This window comes from Stylophora pistillata, chromosome 10 (assembly GCF_964205215.1).
Source record: "Stylophora pistillata chromosome 10, jaStyPist1.2, whole genome shotgun sequence".
Classification (NCBI taxonomy): Eukaryota; Metazoa; Cnidaria; class Anthozoa; order Scleractinia; family Pocilloporidae; genus Stylophora; species Stylophora pistillata.
The window spans coordinates 24,537,748-24,556,938 of record NC_142528.1 but is presented as its reverse complement, the minus strand read 5'-3'; the positions used below and the strand labels follow the sequence as shown (position 1 = coordinate 24,556,938).

The following is a 19,191-nucleotide window of genomic DNA, read 5'->3' as shown; positions in this document are numbered from 1 at the left end:
CCTTTCGTTGGGTAAAATTTCCTCCTCCCTTTCATTCACGAATTGAGTGCATGAAGAATGCTTTTAAGGTTATTTTTTTCTCTTTTGTAGGCTCCTTGAGATGTGTTATGCTTTTATTCCTTGAGTACTTTCCAATTTAAGCTCCACACACCAACCTTCTAAATTTTGTCCCACTCATATGTTTATTCTCAAACAAACTCTTCATTGCAAACACCGGCCTTTCTTTACGCGCGCTATCACCATGACGACAAAAAGACGTAAACACGGAAGCCATTTTCATTGGAATGAATCCTTTAATAGGATAAAATCAGAGATATCCATGTTTCCGATATACAGATTGCCAATCAAGCAGCCACCTGACAGTAATGTAAATTTCGCAGTGGTTTTCTAGTTAGTAACGGGTTTTTAAAAAAATCATTGTCGACGTTAAGTTACTTTGAAAATTTCTTTAACAAGAACTTGATAATTTGAGCTTGGAAGAAGTTCTTCCTGAGGTGTGTGACCAAACCATGCCGTTAAATATATCAATTGTCATTTTGGAGACAACCGCCCTCTGTTACATTGGTTTAACTGCGTTTATCGGTAACATCAGCTTATTCGTCATCATCTACAAGGACAAAGATCTTCGAACCGTCACCAACTTGTAGCGGGACTCCCACGCGCGCTTCGCGCGCGTGGAGCAGAGCCCCATACCCATGGAATATGGTCAATCTCTTTTCGTTTGGTTGTCACGTGACTGAGCGAGCGTACGTACGTAAGTGCCTTCAGATTGCACGGGTAGAGTAGGGGAGACTATCAAAACGAAGGGAGGGGTGTCTGAGGCGAGTCTTGGCAAATGCACATCTTTTATGTTATCATTAATATTACGAACTTGGGAGCTCCGCTTCTAGGCTTGGCTAAATCTATATATTATATTCTCAATCTGGCCGCGGTCGACATCATGGTGTCAATTTTAAGCATTCCATTGACTATTGCGACTATAGTCAAAGACCGTTGGGTGTTTGGGGAGACTGCTTGAGTGACGCTCGGCTTTTTCACAATTTTATCCTTTATTGCACCGGTTATGTCTCTTGGCATGAACGCTATCAACCGATATTTCTACATCGTCCGATGGAACACTTACTCAAAGACATTCACCTGGAGAAAAACCTTGCTCTATGCCGCTGCAGTGTGGGCAGTCGCAATATTTTTGGCTTCTCCTCCTCTTCTAGGCTGGGCAGAATATTGTTTCATCCCTGGGAAATCTTACTGTTTTGTCTACTGGCCTTCAAATGTGTTTTCTACATGTATTTTATGATTACCGTCTGCTTCTTTGGTCCCCCTTCAGTAATGACGTTTTCATATTGTAACATTCTCAAGTTTACTAAGAATATCAAGAGACGAATGGCAACAGCAAGGAATATGGCTGTCGCCCCTGCTCATCTCAGCGATCCCGCAAAGGGAACCGAGGCACCACACAATTGAAAGATCGCAGACGGGCAAACGACGTGCAGCCGACTCGAAGTCAAAATCACAGTCGCCTTCTCCCGGATTTCAAGTGACACCAGAAGAAACCAGTATCACAAACACGTTCATTTTTGTGGTCACCCTGTTTGTTATTTGCTGGGCACCATTTGCCATGATCATGTTCTTCGATGTGTATTACCCAAAGCCTTTACCCCGCGCACTTGACATAGCCTCCTTTTAAATACTCGGTTATCTGTACAGTATGTGCAATCCCGTTCTCTATGGATTACGCAATTCCGACATCAGACAGGGATTTTTGAATTTGTACTCGAGATGTCTACCTAGACGGTTCAGAGTCAACAACGTGCTACAACTGAATCAGAAACGACTTATGCTTAGCTGTTTGAATTGTAAATTTCTAACGTTCGTGTATTTCCATAAAACAACAAGACCAAGATATATCGGAACGATCTGAGTCTCTCCTCTTCATTTTCAAGAGGCGAGGCATCCTTCTTCTACGACGCTGTTCAAATTTCTTTTAATAAAACATCGACCTTGATTAAGGACATTTGTATTAGGATTGTCACCTCAGATGCCTGAAAATCTGTTCTTAAGTACTGTATTTTAGAAAAAGGAAATAAATCAGCTTTATAAGTCTTAATGCAGTCGTCTGAAAGATTATTTTCCAAAGATTATTTTTCTATTGACGGCGAGTGCACGGAAGGGCCGGAAGGAGTTGGAGGTCATGACGCAAGGACTGAGCACAGCGCATCTTGACCGAATGTCAAATATTTTCCCGTCCGGCCTGCTCAATACTATTGTTATCACATGACCACTAAGTGTTGAAATTTCGTTTTAACCTGAGAGGAACACGATAGACGGGGACATGGGAGACAACCACAAGACAATTCTACAATAAAACCAATTTCCTCTTTTTTTTCTTTTTTTTTTCGATTTAGAGCAAAAAATTCACTAAAGCGCGACTTCCGTTCTATGTTTCTCACCTCATATTCGTCCGGCTTTTCCGGAGCAACTCTCGTCAACCCGTCTGGCCGTGTATATACACCTAAGCTTTTATTTTAGTTTTCTATACGATTGCTCGCGTTGGACGGATCATAAAATGACAACTTTTATTTTTTTGCGCATTTGAAGCATGTTCAGATGGAAGGACTAAAAAGTGGCTTTCTTAGTTAGAAAAAAAAAAATCTGATATATAGGAGTAGGAACCGGGACACGGGATTTGGGAATCGCGAAAGGAGTTAAGATCCGTGATCTAGATAAGTTGGTATTAGCCGCTTCTTTCTTAGAGACTTTCAGTTTTTTGACAGATCCTCACAAACTTAAAAATTTTTGTGGTGGTAGAGTATCAGCATTTTGAGTTTCGTTTTCAATCTTTCCTGAAGAAAATCGGGAAGATAATATTTCCTTATTCTGTTCTGAGACAGTAGGGACTGATTTTGATTGACCCTCTTCTTTCGAGGTGAGCAGCTTAAAAAATGTTTTCACGGTCGAGAATAGCTCATCACATAATAATAATAATAATAATAATAATAATAATAAAAATAATAATAACTTCTATTTATATAGCGCTCATATCCTGAGCTCATGGCGCTTTACAACACTGTGCGGGGGACTTTACCAGACTGCTAAGCAGTTTTCAATCGATTAAAGGTAGATCTAACAATGCCCCCTTCCCCCAATTCCCAGTAAACAGGCCAGACCACATCACAGTAATCTAGTGAGTGAACTAATTAATAGATGCAAGAGACGTGTGAAAACAATACCCCCTTATTTTCTCTAGCTGATAACTCAGTGTTTCTTTTTGCCGCCACTATCGCGCTGTTTCGTTTTTAGCACGGATTTCGCACCGTTTTACCTGCTAAACGCCTGGAACAAGCTACTTTTCATCATAATCTACCTTCTGTTATCGCTTTCGCAGCTAGAGTAATTCTTGAACTTTGACTTCTGATTTTAAAATGTACTGTATTGCAAATCATTCTATCAAGTGCAGTGAGGGTTGCTTGACGCTTTACAGAGCGCTAACTCCTGTGATTCTTCAATTTCCAAGTAACAAACAACCTTGAAATCTTAAGAGGTTCAATGACCACTGTCCGGATTGAGAAAGAATTTAACATGGGATGGTATGCTTCAAAGACCTTATTTGTATTTACGATTACCAACTAGAATGAAACTTCAAAATATTAGGTGGGTGTGACGTCAAATATATACAACGCTGTATCAAGCCAAGGAGGAACAACAAGTTTTATGCGGATGAATAATAAGTTAAACAGAAATATTGGATCGTTGTCGGTATCTAAACAACTGCGTACCTATCCCTCGCCAAGCCCAACATCAGTTATCAGGTCACTGTTGTTTGGCTAGGGGAGGAGTGGGTGTGCTGTTTCTCAGATAGTATCATTGATCCGAAATTTTCATGATGCACCGAACTTGACGTGTTCATTCAAAACGGATATTGAAGCGGAGTCTCTCAGAAACCATAAGCAGTATTTCTGTAACCGCATTAAATATTCCCATACGAAACTGGATTACGTTGCTAACGGTCAAAAACCCCTTTTGCACTATATGCAAGCGTGCCTTTCTTCTGCATGTAAAATACTTCTATTGTACTTAACGATATTCGAACTCGGTCAAAATATCGCGAAATAGTCTTTTTTGTCTGCGTAGTACAATAATACTACCTAAATCTTGAGTGAGACCATCGAAATATTAGCTCAGACAACGATAAGACAGAAAGAATGACAAAAACCAATTCGAATGAGGCAGTGTCTAAACCAAACGACTAATAATAAAGAGGCGTGAAGTTTTGCTATTTTAAGATCTCGCTTTAAAGTCACACATGTATTTCAAGAAAATTCCGTTTTCTTTACTTGACCCGACTCTGATTAGGTCATATATAGATAAAGAGCATTGTTTGTGGTCGGCCGCAATATTTTAATTATTCCTAGTTACTCTCTTTCCTGTATTTCATAATGTTTGGGGGTTGACTGCAGTTGCAAATCAACGCACATGTTTAGATCGTGGGTGGACTGTACTGGTGACTCCATTTCGTTATGGCAACAAACCGAATTTCAAATCTCAAATTTTAAGGTAAGGAATTGCTATCTTGTATTTCTCTCTTTCTTAAGTGTTACCATTACACGTTTTTTACTTATGTAGGAGTGACCCATGGTAGAGCGAATCAGTTGCGTTACAAATTTGAAATAAGTCAGTTCGTAATATCGTTTAAATGAGCAACAAATGGGCTGACTCATTTGTGTATGAACAAATTTGCCAAAGATTATTGAGTTTAGTCATTGAAATAGTGATTTTACCAATATTCGTCGATAGAATTTTGAAACATCCTAAAGAAAAGTCTGTCTTTGAATAAATTTATCATTATTACAACTTTGGTCAAAACAAAACACGTCAGAAGCGTTTAAATATGACTAATACGGGTTTTAGCGTTTCTTTCATCATCATTATGTTTACAGCGAGAAAAATCCTGGCTTTCCAGGTCGCATTGATAAGAGATGTTCTGTTTTACTGTGGGCATCGGCCATTTGTTTTCCAGTATATAACGTCAGACTTTTGCGGTTAAAGGCCATCTTTGAATAAATTAATCATTATCACAATTTGGGTCTTTCACTTGGTTTGCGTTCTAAACAGAACACGCGAGAAATTTTTAAATACGATGCCTAATATGGGGTTTAGCGTTTGTTTCTTCTTTTACGGCGAGAAAAATCCTAGCTTTCTAGGTCTTGTTGACAGGCCATTTGTTTTCCAATATAGGTGGTTTGCAACCAATCTCTAGTGACACAGTTAACAAAGATGAAAGGAACAAATGTTGGTGGACGAACAAAAGAAGCTAATGAGATACTAATGAGATATCTATTGTTTACGTCCACCAACATGGCGGCAATGACGTTACGTGCAAACCACCTATACAACGTCAGACTCCAGTCTTCAAATCAGTAGCCGGTTGGACTACATAACATCATCTTTATTTCACCTCGGATTTACAAGAGTAGCTATATAGCTAATTTCTCCGAGAAAGAGAGAAGAAATTAAGTAAATAAATAAATAAGTAAATAAAATAAATAACAACAAATAGTGTCGTATATTATATACAGTACATTACACCACTATTTACATAAGTAACAATTACATTTATGTTCGAAGGAAATTTAATGTTCGAAAGAAATTTGACATGTTTTAGTGCTGAACTCATTCAACGACGTCAATCACAGGCAGCCCAAGCTCACTGCTAGAAAAGCGGACGTGACTCTTACCAGGCTTATACTATTTTGCGAAACGAAACGAAACGAAATTGTACTATTTTGCGAAACGAAACGAAACGAAACGAAACGAAATTTTGCGAAATGGCGTTTTTTCGTTTTTATTTAGAAAAGATGTCCTCCTCGTCTGAAACAAAATGTGTCCACTAATAAAATGATCAATATTTCTAAGAGACTGGTCACCTCTCATTTTATTGACCAAAATAGAACTCGTTTCGCAAAGTAGTAATTTTGACAGAATTACTATTTTGCGAAATGGCATTTTTTCGCTTTTATTTAGCAAATATGTCCTCCTCGTCTGAAACGAAATGTTTCCACTAATAAAATGATCAATATTTCTAAGAGCCTGGTCACCTCTCATTTTATTGACCAAAATAGAACTCGTTTCGCAAAGTAGTAATTTTGACAGAATTACTATTTTGCGAAATGGCGTTTTTTCGCCTTTATTTAGCAAATATGTCCTCTTCGTCCGGAAAAAAATATGTCTACTAATAAAATGATCAATCTTTCTAAGAGCCTGGTCACCTCTCAATTTATTGACCATAATAGAACTCGTTTCGTAAATTAGTAATTTTGACAGAATTACTATTTTGCGAAATGGCGTTTTTTCACCTTTAGTTAGTAAATATGTCCTCTTTGCCCAAACAAAATGAAAGACAACTACTTGTTTTTGTTCTCGATTGCTCTTTATTGGCTCGGAGTTTAGTCTTTATTGTTGTTATAATTCTGTATAATTTTGTTTCGGACGAAGAGGACATATTTCCTAAATAAAGGCGAAAAAACGCCATTTCGCAAAATTTCGTTTCGTTTCGTTTCGTTTCGCAAAATAGTAACTCTGTCAAAATTACTACTTTGCGAAACGAGTTCTATTTTGGTCAATAAAATGAGAGGTGACCAGGCTCTTAGAAATATTGATCATTTTATTAGTGGACACATTTTGTTTCAGACGAGGAGGACATATTTGCTAAATAAAAGCGAAAAATTACTACTTTGCAAAACGAATTCTACTATGGTCAATAAAATGAGAGGTGACCAGGCTCTTAGAAAGATTGATCATTTTATTTGTGGAAACATTTTGTTTCGGACGAAGAGGACATATTTGCTGAATAAAGGTGAAAAAACGCCATTTCGCAAAATGGTAATTCTGTCAAAATTACTACTTTGCGAAACGAATTCTACTATGGTCAATAAAATGAGAGGTGACCAGGCTCTTAGAAATATTGATCATTTTATTAGTGGAAGCATTTTGTTTCGGACGAAGAGGACATATTTGCTAAATAAAGGCGAAAAAACGCCATTTCGCAAAATTTCGTTTCGTTTCGTTTCGTTTCGCAAAATAGTACAATTTCGTTTCGTTTCGTTTCGTTTCGCAAAATAGTATAAGCCCTCTTACCATGTTGCGCAACGCTTTATACTTATAAAGGTTTGTGTGGGATGTTATTGGTTTGCCTTAAAAGAGAGAAAAATGTCTTGTTTTGAAATAAAGTGGACTTACCTTATTGCCTTGTTGTTTTCTTTGTTGATTCTTAGCGTCTCAGGCCATTTTCAAGCGTTTTCGGCGAGTTAGCGCTATGTTGGTGTTCAACTGCTAGGAATCAACAAAGAAAACAACAAGGCAATAAGGTAAGTCCATTTTATTTCAAAACAAGACATTTTTTCTCTCTTTTAAGGCAAACCGATAACATCCCATACAAACCTTTATAAATATAAAGCGTTGCGCAACATGGTAAGAGTCACGTCCGCTTTTCTAGGTGTGAGCTTGGGTTTCCTGTGCGTCAATGACCTCAGGTCCTCTGTTAGTTTGTTCCACGTTTGCAGAGTTGTATCTGGAGTGGAGACCATACGTGGTGGTCTTGACATATGGGATAACAAGTTTCCTTGATCCTCGTAGGTTGTATTCAGTCCTCCTCATTTGAAAAAGACCACTTATGTACTTCGGCATCGTTTCGAACTGAATTGTCTTAAAAACTGTTTTCATCATGTCTTGGCACCTAATACTATAAAAATCACTAGAATTAATTTTGCTCAGTAGCTCCTGGTAGTGTAGAGACTTCTCAGCTAGAACAATCCTGAGCGCCCTTTTGTTCAGATGCTCTAATTTACTTCCATTTCGAGCCCCGCAAAAGTGCCAAACTGCTGAGCAATATCTAAAATATGGAACAATAAAGGCCTTGTAAAGTTTACATTTCACATCTGTTGGTACTACTTTCCTAAAAGGGGAAATTACATTAATTTGATTGTTGACCTTTGTACAAATGTTTTAAACATGGCTGTTGAACTGCAGATTCTTGTCAATGTTCTCTGCCAAGAGGTCAATGTTATCTTTTACCGGAATATTAGTGTCATTCATTGTGAAACCTAAAATCATTGCTTGATATTTGTCAGGATTTGTAATAATGCCATTTATACCAAACCATTGGTCAGCTTCGAGAAGTTGCCATTGAAGTTTCATTTCTAACTTCACGGGATCTTTCTCCGAGGCATAAATTTGTTCATCATCAGGATAAGCATTGATACAGGCTCCTTTCAGGAAGTAAAAGAGATCATTCATAAATACATTGAAGAAAAGGGGTCCAAGGGAAGGATCCCTGAAGTACCCCTTTTATAACCGGAAGCCAAGAAAGAAAACTTGTCACCTACTTTAACTCTCTGTGATCTTCCAGACAAATAACTTCTCAACAGAGCAACGCCATGTTCGGCTACCCCATACGCCTTCAACTTAGCTAGCAGCAAGTCGCGTGGTACACAGTCAAAGGTCTTGGAAAGGTCTAAAGATATCACAGTAACGAGTTCTTTATTATCTAAGCCAGCCCTTCAATCTTCTGTTAGACGCAGCAGTGTGGTCTCACAGCGATATGCAGAAATGAAATCAGACAATATGTCTTTGAAATATACCGATAATTGATCAGACAAGACTCTCTCATAGATGTTATTTAAAATTGGTAGTACCGTTACCGGTCGATAATTCTTCTTGCAGAGTTCATCTTCTATTTTAAATAACGGTGTTACCTGGCTAATTTTCCACCTGACCGGATAACATCACGAAATGATTGAGGAATTTATGATTTTTGACACTGGGAGCGTTATAATTGGAGCGGATAATTTGAGTGGCTTCGGATGTAACATATCATGACCACAAGATTTGCGACTGTTAATGGAAGATAATAAAAGATCCACTTGGAGTGAATTCACAAGGTCAAAGTTGAAGGTTTCCCTTTCTACCTTATTGTGCATTATTGCTCTCATACTTGGATGTTCGATGAAACCTCTACCATATTCCATTTCCGTGATCCCATTGGCATCTTCCAAAATGTTTATAAAGTAATCATTGAAAAGCTCAGCAAGAACTTTTTTCAGATACTATGAAATATATGAAGTTCATATATTTCACTTATGAAGTTACCGTCTTCTTTAAGTAATACGTCGTTTGCTTTGCTAGAGCTCGTGGAGTGTAGGAATGGACGATACATTTTCCAAAAGTCAGCTGGGTTTTGGGATCCTTCGGAAAATATTTCTTGTGAAAATATTTCTTTATTGATTTGCGTCGAAGTGATGTGCATAAATTTCTTTGCGCCTTATAAATATCATAATTTGCGTCGGTCCGCTCCTTTGAAAAACGTCTCCAGAGACTATTTCTTTTCCGTATAGCTGAACGCCATTGGTTGTTCATATATGGTACATGATTCCACGTACGTGTGCATACTTGAGTGGCGAATGCTCATCAAGAATGTCATTGAGCGTTTATATTTTTTGTCGTAAAATGGAGAACCGAAAGTGATGTTACACTGTGGACACTTTGGAGGTCAAATTCCTGTCCATTGGCGTTCAGGCAGTTTTTCTAAATTTCCGCCATTTCACTGTCTTTGCCATGGTTTTACACATGAACCCGCGAGAGTTGGCGATATGTAAGCAGACGTTTCTAATGTACACACGACTCCGGTGCAATGGTGATTTTCCTTTTGTAATGAATAGATCATATACAGTTTACAGTCTGATATGATGAATATATGAAGTTCATATATTTTGAACTGCGGTTATAGAGATACGTATGATGCACGATCCTCGCAGTAGAGAGCGCTATTTATGCAATAGCGAACTTTTTCAGTTCAAAATATGTGAACTTCATATATTCATCATATCTGATTTATCATCACGGGTTTATTACGAATCAACTTAACGGCCTGCTCCCAGTTGGCTTGTTAGCTCAATTGATAGAGCGAGGCACTAGTATCGCAGAGGTCAGTGGTTCGAATCCCGTACAGGCCTGATTTTTTTCAGGTCTGATTTTCGCTATTGCATAAATAGCGCTCTCTACTGCGAGGATCGTGCATCATACGTATCTCTATCATAACCGCAGTTCAAAATATATGAACTTCATATATTCATCATATCAGACTGTAAACTGTATATAATCTCATTACAAAAGGAAAATCACCATTGCACCGGAGTCGTGTGTACATTAGAAACGTCTGCTTACATATCGCCAACTCTCGCGGGTTCATGTGTAAAACCATAGCAAAGACAGAGAAATGGCGGAAATTTAGAAAAACTGCCTGAACGCCAATGGACAGGAATTTGACCTCTAAAGTGTCCACAGTGTAACATCACTTTCGGTTCTCCGTTTTACGACAAAAAATATAAACGCTCAATGACATTCTTGATGAGCATTCGCCACTCAAGTATGCACACGTACGTGGAATCATGTACCATATATGAACAACCAATGGCGTTCAGCTATACGGAAAAGAAATAGTCTCTGGAGACGTTTTTCAAAGGAGCGGACCGACGCAAATTATGATATTTATAAGGCGCAAAGAAATTTATGCACATCACTTCGACGCAAATCAATAAAGAAATATTGTTGTAATTGATTCACACCATAACCAATCAAACAAAAATTATTGTAAATAAAGGCTAAATTTACAAATGAAAGAAGTGGGTAAGTTTCTACGGAAACTGTGGTGCTTCGTCGGTGAGGTTATTAAAGATGATTGGGTTTTTTTAACTGAGTTGACAACGTAAATTGGCCACCGTTAGTTTCTAAAGCTGATATTTCAATCTTTAGCTCTTCTCTGTGACGAGAGGCTAACGCTCGAACCGTTAGCCTTTGAAAACTATGGTGGCCAATTTACATTATCACATCAGATGATAAAAGCAAATTATCTCTTAAACTCACAAACATCTGTTTACAACTTATGACCTCGTGCCTACAAACCTTTGTTCTTCACTTCTGTAAATGAAATTAAAACCGCGATATACTGCTTTAAGTAATAATGATTTATCATACATAACACTGGAATACTTGATACTCTAGGAACCTTCACAATAAAATGGCGTCATGGCTCTTAGCTCAGACCGTCTTGGAGACGACTACCCTCTGTTTCATTGGTTTAACAGCGTTAATTGGTAACGTGAGTTTGTACATCATCGTCTACAAGGACAAAGATCTTCGAACCGTTACCAACTTGTTTATTCTCAATCTGGCCGCAGCTGACATCATGGTGTCGATTTTCAGCATTCCATTCACAGTTGCTACCATCATAACGCAGGATTGGGTGTTTGGAGAGACCGCTTGCGTGGTGCTCGGCTTTTTCACAATTTTATCCTTCATTGGGTCGGTGATGTCTCTTGGCATGATTGCCATCAACCGATATTTCTACATCGTCAGATGGAACACTTACTCAAAGATATTCCCCTGGAGAAAAGCCTTGCTCTTTGCCGCTGCAGTGTGGGTAGTCGCCTTATCTTTGGCTGCTCCTCCACTTCTGGGCTGGGCAGAATATCGTTTCATCCCGGGAAAATCTTACTGTTTTGTCTACTGGCCTTCAGATGTGTACTATATGTATTTTATGATCACCGTCTGCTTTTTCGGGCCTCTTTCAGTAATGACGTTTGCGTATTACAACATTCTCAGGTTTACCAAGAATCTCAAGAGACGAATTGCGTTATCAAGGAGTAACCTCAGTATTCAAGTTCAAAACCCAGCCCATCTCAACAGTGCATCAACAGAAAGTAAGGCAGGAGGCCGAAGCGATCCTGGGATTGTCGAATCAAACTTCCACACGGTTAAAAGATCTGAGACGGACGAACGAGGCGTAGGTGACTCAAAGTCAAAAACAAAGTTAAAATCGACAGCATTTCAAGTGACACCAGAAGAAACTAGGATCACAAACACGTTTATTTTTGTGGTCACCCTGTTTGTTATTTGCTGGGCACCATTTGCCATGACCATGTTCTTTGATGTGTATTATTCAAAGCCTTTACCGCGCGCACTTGACATGGCCTCCTTGATACTGGGTTATCTGAACAGTATGTGCAATCCTGTTCTCTATGGATTACGTAACTTGGCCTTCAAAAGGGGATTTTTGAATTTGTACGCGCGTTTTTTACCTGGACGGTTCACAGCCACAAAATATAATGTGACACAACCTGAAACAAGTGGTTCCTAGTTGGTCATGGTCAATGTTGTAATGCAACGAATATTTTAAATAATACGCATCTTGATATACCACACGGGCATAGGGAAAGTTTTCTATCATCTTCAATGTGTGACCAAGTGTCCCGTATGGGATAAGGTGGACCCCGCATGGGATTACCAATTTGATCGAACAAAATATAGAAATGGTTTGTAGCCGGTTTGTATTCTTTGTTACTTCGCCGTTAGACAACGAGTTTCCTGGATTAAGTTCAGTTCTTTGATTTAACATGTCTATCAAATAATAAATTATTTACAGACAGTTTAGTGATAGCGAAAACTTTATTATATGCTTCCTTGAAACATTAAAAAAACCACTTATTTATATGAGTTAGATAAATCTTGCTTATAGCATGTAGCCAAAGCATGGCAAGGGTAAATGGTTTTGATTCTGTGACCGTAAAACTTGAATTGTCATAACTTTCTCCGTGGCCGTAATTGCCCTTTATCTTACAATGTGATAAAAGATAAAAACTTGTACCAATATGGGAAAAAGACCGTATACTAGGGTCACAACTTGGAAAAACCACTTAAGATGTAAGACAATTCAACAGGCACAATAAAAGAAAGTACATCATGGGTAAAAACTCAGTCTTAATTTTATCAGACTATTTTTGTGATATATTTTTGTTTCCACGCCACAAATATATATATATATCTTGGTTTCATTTTTAAACGACGCAGTTAGATCTAAAAATTAGTCTAGTAATTATATGACAAAACACTGGATCAAAATACCCAAGAAAATTCATGCCACAAAGTTAAAACGGAAGGTTACATCAAGTGTCAACTACTTCTTTTGGCAACAATTTGCTTCAAGCAGAGGGACTGTGTCAAGACTCAGGCAGGTAAAGTTCCTCTTAAAGGTTCCAGGTAAGTCACTTCTTTGCACGTCCAGCTGTCTTTGCTTTTTTTGGTGCCTTTTTGGCCTTGACGACTTTTGGCTTTTTGGGGGAAACAACCTTTGATTTTTTCGCGCCCTTTTCCTTTGTTACCTTAGGTTTAGCAGTTTTAGTAGGCTTTTCAAGAGCCGAAGCCGGTGTTGCTGGAGGCGTAGCAAGCTCCACCGATTGAGCAGGTTTGCGGGCAGGAACCTTCTTTTTCGCGGGTGCTTTTTTGGCAGGGTTTTTCTTTGCCGGCGCCTTCTTAGTAGCCGGTTTGGCCGGTTTTACTGGTGCAGGTTTAATCTTGAAGGAGCCAGCGGCACCCTTTCCCTTCTTGTGAACCAAGGGGCCATTGGCACCAGAACCCCGCTGCAGAGCTTGCTTTAACATCGCGTTGTGGTGATTATTCTCGGTTAGTTTATATTCCTTTACAATATACTTGTTGATGGCCTGTCTAGACAGTCCACTTTTGTCGCCAAGAGCTTTGATGGCGTTCACTACCATTTCGATGTATTTTGGATGTGAGACGGTAGGCTTCGACATTGTTGCCTTTCTTCCTCACGTCGATTTCGTTAAATCCTGTTGTTGTTGCGTGTGTGTTGTGTTTGACCCGCCGCAAAGTCTTGGTGGGGGATTTAGCCTCGTTGTGCGGACCACTGAGAAAACAGTCACAACAGAGCGGTAGAGTTGAAGTCGCTTTCTCCGTGTGCTTGTTTCTCGCTCTATTTTACGTCAAAGTCTAGCTTCTTCCACACAAAACTGGATTGTATGTTTCCTTGCAGAAAGAGCATAAGATGAACAACACCTCCACGTAAGAAAAGGATCTTGTCAGGCAAACTCGAGTTAAATTTCGGCAAAATCCTATCTTTCTGTGATAAAATACTATTTGAATTTACGAAATGAACAGATTTTTTGTTACATCTGAACATTGCAACTTTTGGTATTTTGGCCTCCAAAGGAAGATTTTTATTTTAAGAAACGGACAAAGGGAAATCTCGAAAAGATCTCGTTAAGAGAAAGAAAATATTTTCAATTTTTGACTGGGCTACAAACACACCGAAGACAGAAACCGCCACGTCTGCCTTGTTTACAAGGAACACCCCAAATTGAGCATATTCAAATCCACGTTTTGCGGTTAAACTGGCACTATTTAAATATGTAGGGTTTTCGTGGAACAAACAAACCGTCATCCAAATTTTATTGTAAATGCCAGTGCTTCAAAATTCTAACTAACAAAGCAGAAGAAAAAAAAAACCAAAATCATTTTGCGTTGCATGACAATACATGATAACGAACACGTAAGAAGCAAATTTTCTTCTTCGCCTCGCGTCAGTCGTTAAGTCTGTATTCCAAACATCTAAATCAAATTTTCTGTTAAAACTGAGCTGCGGTCCCTTTTAACCCAGGGCTAAAAAAAGAAATGTCCTGCTTGTTTCACTAAATAAATTGTCAATTGATATTTCGTTGTTTGGAATTGGGAATTTTGAAGCTTTTGTATTGTACATTAGTATGCATTTCTAAGAGGGTTGTCGGGAGAACTTGCAAATTTTAATGAAGGTAACGTGTTTTTGAATCCTTTCGAATAAACCAACGAGCAGGATTTATTTTTGAGCTTTCAAAGAAATCTTCCAACCTCTCATAATGCGAATCTCTTTACAGCTGTCGTAAAATTCATAACATTTGAAATTACTGAGCACCTTTGAAATTAAGCATTTGTCTTCCTCTAAGGCCAAATATTCAATTAGCCGTCGCAAAGCTTTCAACTCCTTTGGCAACGCAGTATGATAAGATTTAAACTAAAACCCTCTACGGCACAAAAAAGATGGCACTTGTCAATGTCGAATGTCTTAATGAGGATGTGTCTATGTACAAAGAACGCTCTAAATATGACCTTTTGTTTTCTTAAAATGTAGCCTTGTTTCGTTTTGATTACGTGACTATAAAATATCCTTTTTTGGCTAGCCGCACAGAGTTGTTTCAGTTTAGTTTCCTTTACGTCATAGAAGTATATTAGGCCTTTTTTCACGCAAACATTTTAGTTTTAAGGAGTTGTCCTTGGAGCAAAGAGGAGTTTTATAGGAGTCTTTCGAAGCTTTTTAACAACTTGGAGTTTTCGCATCCCCGGAGCCAGGATCAGACGTAAGTCACGATCGTTAGTTGTGTTTTCTGTCGTCAGCTTTGTAGTTTAGCTCGTTTCCTTAGCTTAGATAGATCGTGCATTTCTGTTTAGTTTTCACCGCAAGTGTTGTAACAAGTCGGCTAGCCTGATTAAATGATTTAGTCCAATAAACGTGTGTAAGAGTCTGCTGTCCGTCCAGTACTTCACTGTGGTTGACCTGGCGAACCCAATTACGAAGCACCCCGTATCTGCCGTTCTGGGAACGCGACACAAAAAAAGCACTGCAAACTGAGATCATATCCTATAGAATCTACTATCGGGACACTAAAGAGATGGATTTAAACAAAATAGTGAGTCGGTAAGGCTTAAGTTAAAGTAAAGCTTAAAGTGTTACTTCACCACGGCCACAACACATCTTGAAGAAGCTGCGAAGATGTCATTTTTGCCGAATCGGCCCCATTTAGTACAGTGAGAGATGCCACCTCTGAACAGGCTTAACTTGGTCGAAAAGACATGTGCGTCTACGAACTTAGAATCTGCAGAAAGATGGCATTGGAACGTTTGCTTTGATATTGTGCGCCTTATTCAGGAAATCAGACCACTTATAAAGATTGCCTTCACCAGCGCGACAAGATTTTGACAACGTGTTAATTTCTCCATCACTAACCACAGTGTCCCATATATTTAAGTTATGTACGAAGCCAATATAGGCGTCGGATACCGAGAAACTCCAGCATATAAATCTTGATCTTGTCCAACTACCAGAGAGCCAGTTCTGGGAATTGATTCACCGGACTTATAACCCGTACCATGGCCACGCACACTGCCATCTATACTGATTTTCCACGCTCCACCATCGCTGTTCCAGGCGGTGCAGAGGTGGACATCCACTGACGCGTCTCAGAGGAGAGACTGGAAACTGGAAACTCCATGGAAACTGGTTTTTGCTTTTTCTCTCTCAAGTTAAGTTCGTGAGGGATTATGATTCTGAAGAAACCACATGTACGGGGCTTTTATGACATCAAATAAAAACCCAGTGATTTTTTCAAATCCATAGTAACAGCTAAGTTGCAGAGCAAACAAGTCCCAATTTGTTGCCTAATAACCAGTCTAATCTTGAGAACAAACATTTACAGAAAGCGGCAAAGATAAACCGCAAAATGGATGCTTCGTATTTTAATTCGCATGGAAGCTATATGATCTTGGATCAGAAAGGCAATCCACGATTTTCATTCTGAAATGGGACTAGCGTTTGATTAAAAACGTAAAATCCCCCTTTTCAAATTGTTCATGATTCACGCTACTTTCCGTCTAAAACTTTCACATCTTTTTCTAATTTCAATATCGACCCCAGATAAATTGAAAATAACGCCTATGCAATTTTAAGAAGGCAAACAAGGAATATTAGGCGGAAAACAGAGGCAAAGAGTAAGGAACCACTCTTAATGGTTTTTATAATACGCAAGAGGAATTTTCAAGGGGCTTATAACCGGAGTAGAAAAAGCGCTCCGAAACGGGTCATGATAGTGCTGATCAAAATAGATTTGCATTTACCGGTTGTTTTCTTTAGCTTCAAACCGTCAAAATAAATCGAATTCATCTAAAACATTTGGAACAAACTTCAAATTAACTACACGAATAACTGAACTGGAACATGTACACTAAACGGGAGTTCAGACTTTCCTCTTAAAGGTTATCTTGAATAATGAAAAAGAAGAAATAAACCTAATATCTACTCTTTCTTATACCATAACAAATCAAATACCTCTCACCTTCTTTCATTGTAAACCCACAGGTAAACGGCGCCGTTAGTAACTTCCATGATTATATCGTTAGAACCTTGAAAGGTAAAGCTCTAAACTGATCCTGTAGCCGTTGTTTTGATCCACGCACAAGCCGTGAACTTGGTCAGGGGTTGCCCCGAGGCCAGATCTTCGAGAAAGACAGCGTAGTCAACTGATTTCTCAGGAAAGTGAAAATCAAAATCTACAAGGTAAAGGAGAAATATGAATTTGTACCTTGTGACAAAGGGTTTAACATGGTGAGCCGGTTAAAGGGAGCCTCCACCAGTGGAACAAAATGCTGTTTAATCGTATTTTGGTGTTTTATTACAAGGAATGGGAAACAAGGACTCAAATGTATGAAAACTGGGAACGAATGCAAACAATATTGACCAGTACGAATTCCCCGCGAGGCACCAACACACGCCACCGGGAGGATCTCAATTGGGTGATGGCTTTACATCTAACGGTAAAAATTTGTCAATTTTTACGCGTAACTGCTAATTTTTTTGCCGTTTTACGGCTAGCGGTTAATCCCCTAGGAGCCTACAATAAATTTTCATCTACCACAAGCCTGGTTTTCATTAGCGACGCAAGCGCAAGTTTAAGCACGAACGCAAGCCTAAGGTTTATATGCCAAATGAAAACGAACGTCGACCAGTACAAGCACTAGCACAAGAAAAAGTAAAATTTTTTATTCTTGTGCTTGCGTCAAGGCCGTTTTCTTGGCGAGATAAGAGCTGTTGTGCTTGCGTCGATGGTGAAACCAGGCTTTAAGATCCATAAGGTGTCCTACGATCCAAAACGGCGGCAGTTTCAGAAGAGCCGGTTTCGATTTTAGCACACTGAGCGGATTGTCCCCGATCCACAAAAAGAAGTCGCTTCACAAAGTGAAAACAATTCAGCAAAACACAAAAACTCAATAAAATGAACTGTACAGTTCGTATCGGTATACCAAAATCTACAAATGTCCAACAACAACAGCAATAACAACAAAATGAAATAGGTCCACTACATCCAAAGTACTCGATGGGAAATGGCAAACAGTGATCAATACCAGTACCTGATGTCGTTGGAAGTATCTCAGCAGAGGCATATCCAGAGAAAATTCCAAACAAGAAGAATCCAGTTATGAGAGATATCCTTAACTTCTTTTCCATCTGTGGACAAAAATGTATTTTTTTTTGTCTTAACTTGATTGATCAGGTATTGGTGAATAAATGGTTTATTGGTAACAAAAATATTTTTACTGTAGACCTAGACCTTTAATTGTTCATTTTCAAAATTATCGTAATGTCATCCAAGCCTTTCGAAAAAATCAAACTGTCAGTAATCTTTTGCTCGAATTCCAGTGTTTTTTTTCTTACGTATCAAAGGACCGATAAACTTGTCACTTTAAGGTCGGCACACACGAGGGGACTAGTCCCTGCGACTAGTCCTAGCGACCAGTTTCATGCGACTAGTCCATTCGTGTGAACTACACATTTCTGTGGTCGCAGGGACCAAAATTTGGTCCCTGTGACTGGTCGCACGAATTCAAACTGGTTTGAATTCGTGCGACCAGTTGCAGGGACTTGTCGCACGAAACAAAAGTTTGTCCCTTCGTGTGAACTGTTTGTGCGACCAGTCCCTGCGACTAAACGGTAAATAAGCCAATCACGGGTCAGTATGATGCGTGACTTCCGGTATTTGTAAACATTGCAGTTTCTATGAATTTTCCCTGAATTCTAGATTTCTACAACTGAAGAATAAAAAACTATTTCTAGTTCTGTTAACATATACAGATGTCTTGGAGCCATTTTGATGGAATTTTTACCCTATTTGACTCCGTGTCTGTTAAAAAAAAACAAAACAAAACAAAACAAAAACGGAACACGTAAAAGCATGAATAATAATAAGTGTAGTTCATTTGCGTTGATGTTTAATAGTGCTACAATGAAAATTTACCAAATTTTCATTGTTTTCATGTAACACCCCAGACTAAGAAACATCTTTTGCCTCTTAATTTTCCTATGTTCTTGTGCAATTGAGTGCCCTCGTGTGAACGCCTTAAGGGACTAGTCCCTGCTACAGGTCCCCTTGTGTAAACCCTTCAAAGACTTGTCGCCGGGACTAGTCGCGCGGACTAGTCCCCTCGTGTGTGCCGACCTTTATTCGTATTTGAAGCCTTTATTAAAGTAAGCGAAAGTGC

At 38.9% G+C, this 19,191-nt stretch overlaps 2 protein-coding genes and 1 pseudogene across 4 annotated transcripts; 2 read left to right on the top strand and 1 right to left on the bottom strand.

The window, feature by feature from the left end:
- The first annotated feature begins 713 nt into the window (after positions 1-713).
- On the top strand, positions 714-2,102 carry LOC111321458 (melatonin receptor type 1B-B-like; annotated as a pseudogene).
- Positions 2,103-4,410: 2,308 nt separating this feature from the next.
- Positions 4,411-12,803, top strand: LOC111321477 (melatonin receptor type 1B-A-like). 3 transcript variants are annotated; one of them, XM_088736312.1, is made up of 4 exons: positions 4,411-4,554; positions 7,272-7,364; positions 8,127-8,936; positions 11,056-12,803. In XM_088736312.1, the coding sequence occupies exons 3-4, from the start codon at positions 8,896-8,898 to the stop codon at positions 12,188-12,190; spliced, it is 1,176 nt and encodes a 391-aa protein (XP_088592438.1). In that variant the 5' UTR covers positions 4,411-4,554; positions 7,272-7,364; positions 8,127-8,895; the 3' UTR covers positions 12,191-12,803. The 3 variants fall into 3 exon arrangements, with proteins under 3 accessions (XP_088592438.1, XP_088592439.1, XP_022780105.2); XM_088736313.1 differs by lacking the exon at positions 8,127-8,936; XM_022924370.2 differs by lacking the exons at positions 7,272-7,364; positions 8,127-8,936 and having other exon boundaries at positions 4,426-4,554.
- On the bottom strand, positions 12,480-13,721 carry LOC111321478 (uncharacterized). The gene has a single exon (XM_022924373.2). It carries the CDS (start codon positions 13,641-13,643, stop codon positions 13,095-13,097), a length of 549 nt encoding a protein of 182 aa, XP_022780108.1. The 5' UTR covers positions 13,644-13,721; the 3' UTR covers positions 12,480-13,094.
- Between the last annotated feature and the right edge of the window lie 5,470 nt (positions 13,722-19,191).

Coding starts and splice junctions, on each gene's coding strand:
- LOC111321478 (XM_022924373.2), bottom strand. CDS start 13,643: ATGTCGAAGCCTACCGTCTCACATCCAAAATACATCGAAATGGTAGTG.
- LOC111321477 (XM_088736312.1), top strand. CDS start 8,896: ATGGAAGATAATAAAAGATCCACTTGGAGTGAATTCACAAG. Junction 8,937..11,055: donor ACTTGGAGTGAATTCACAAG/GTCAAAGTTGAA, acceptor TTGATACTCTAG/GAACCTTCACAATAAAATGG.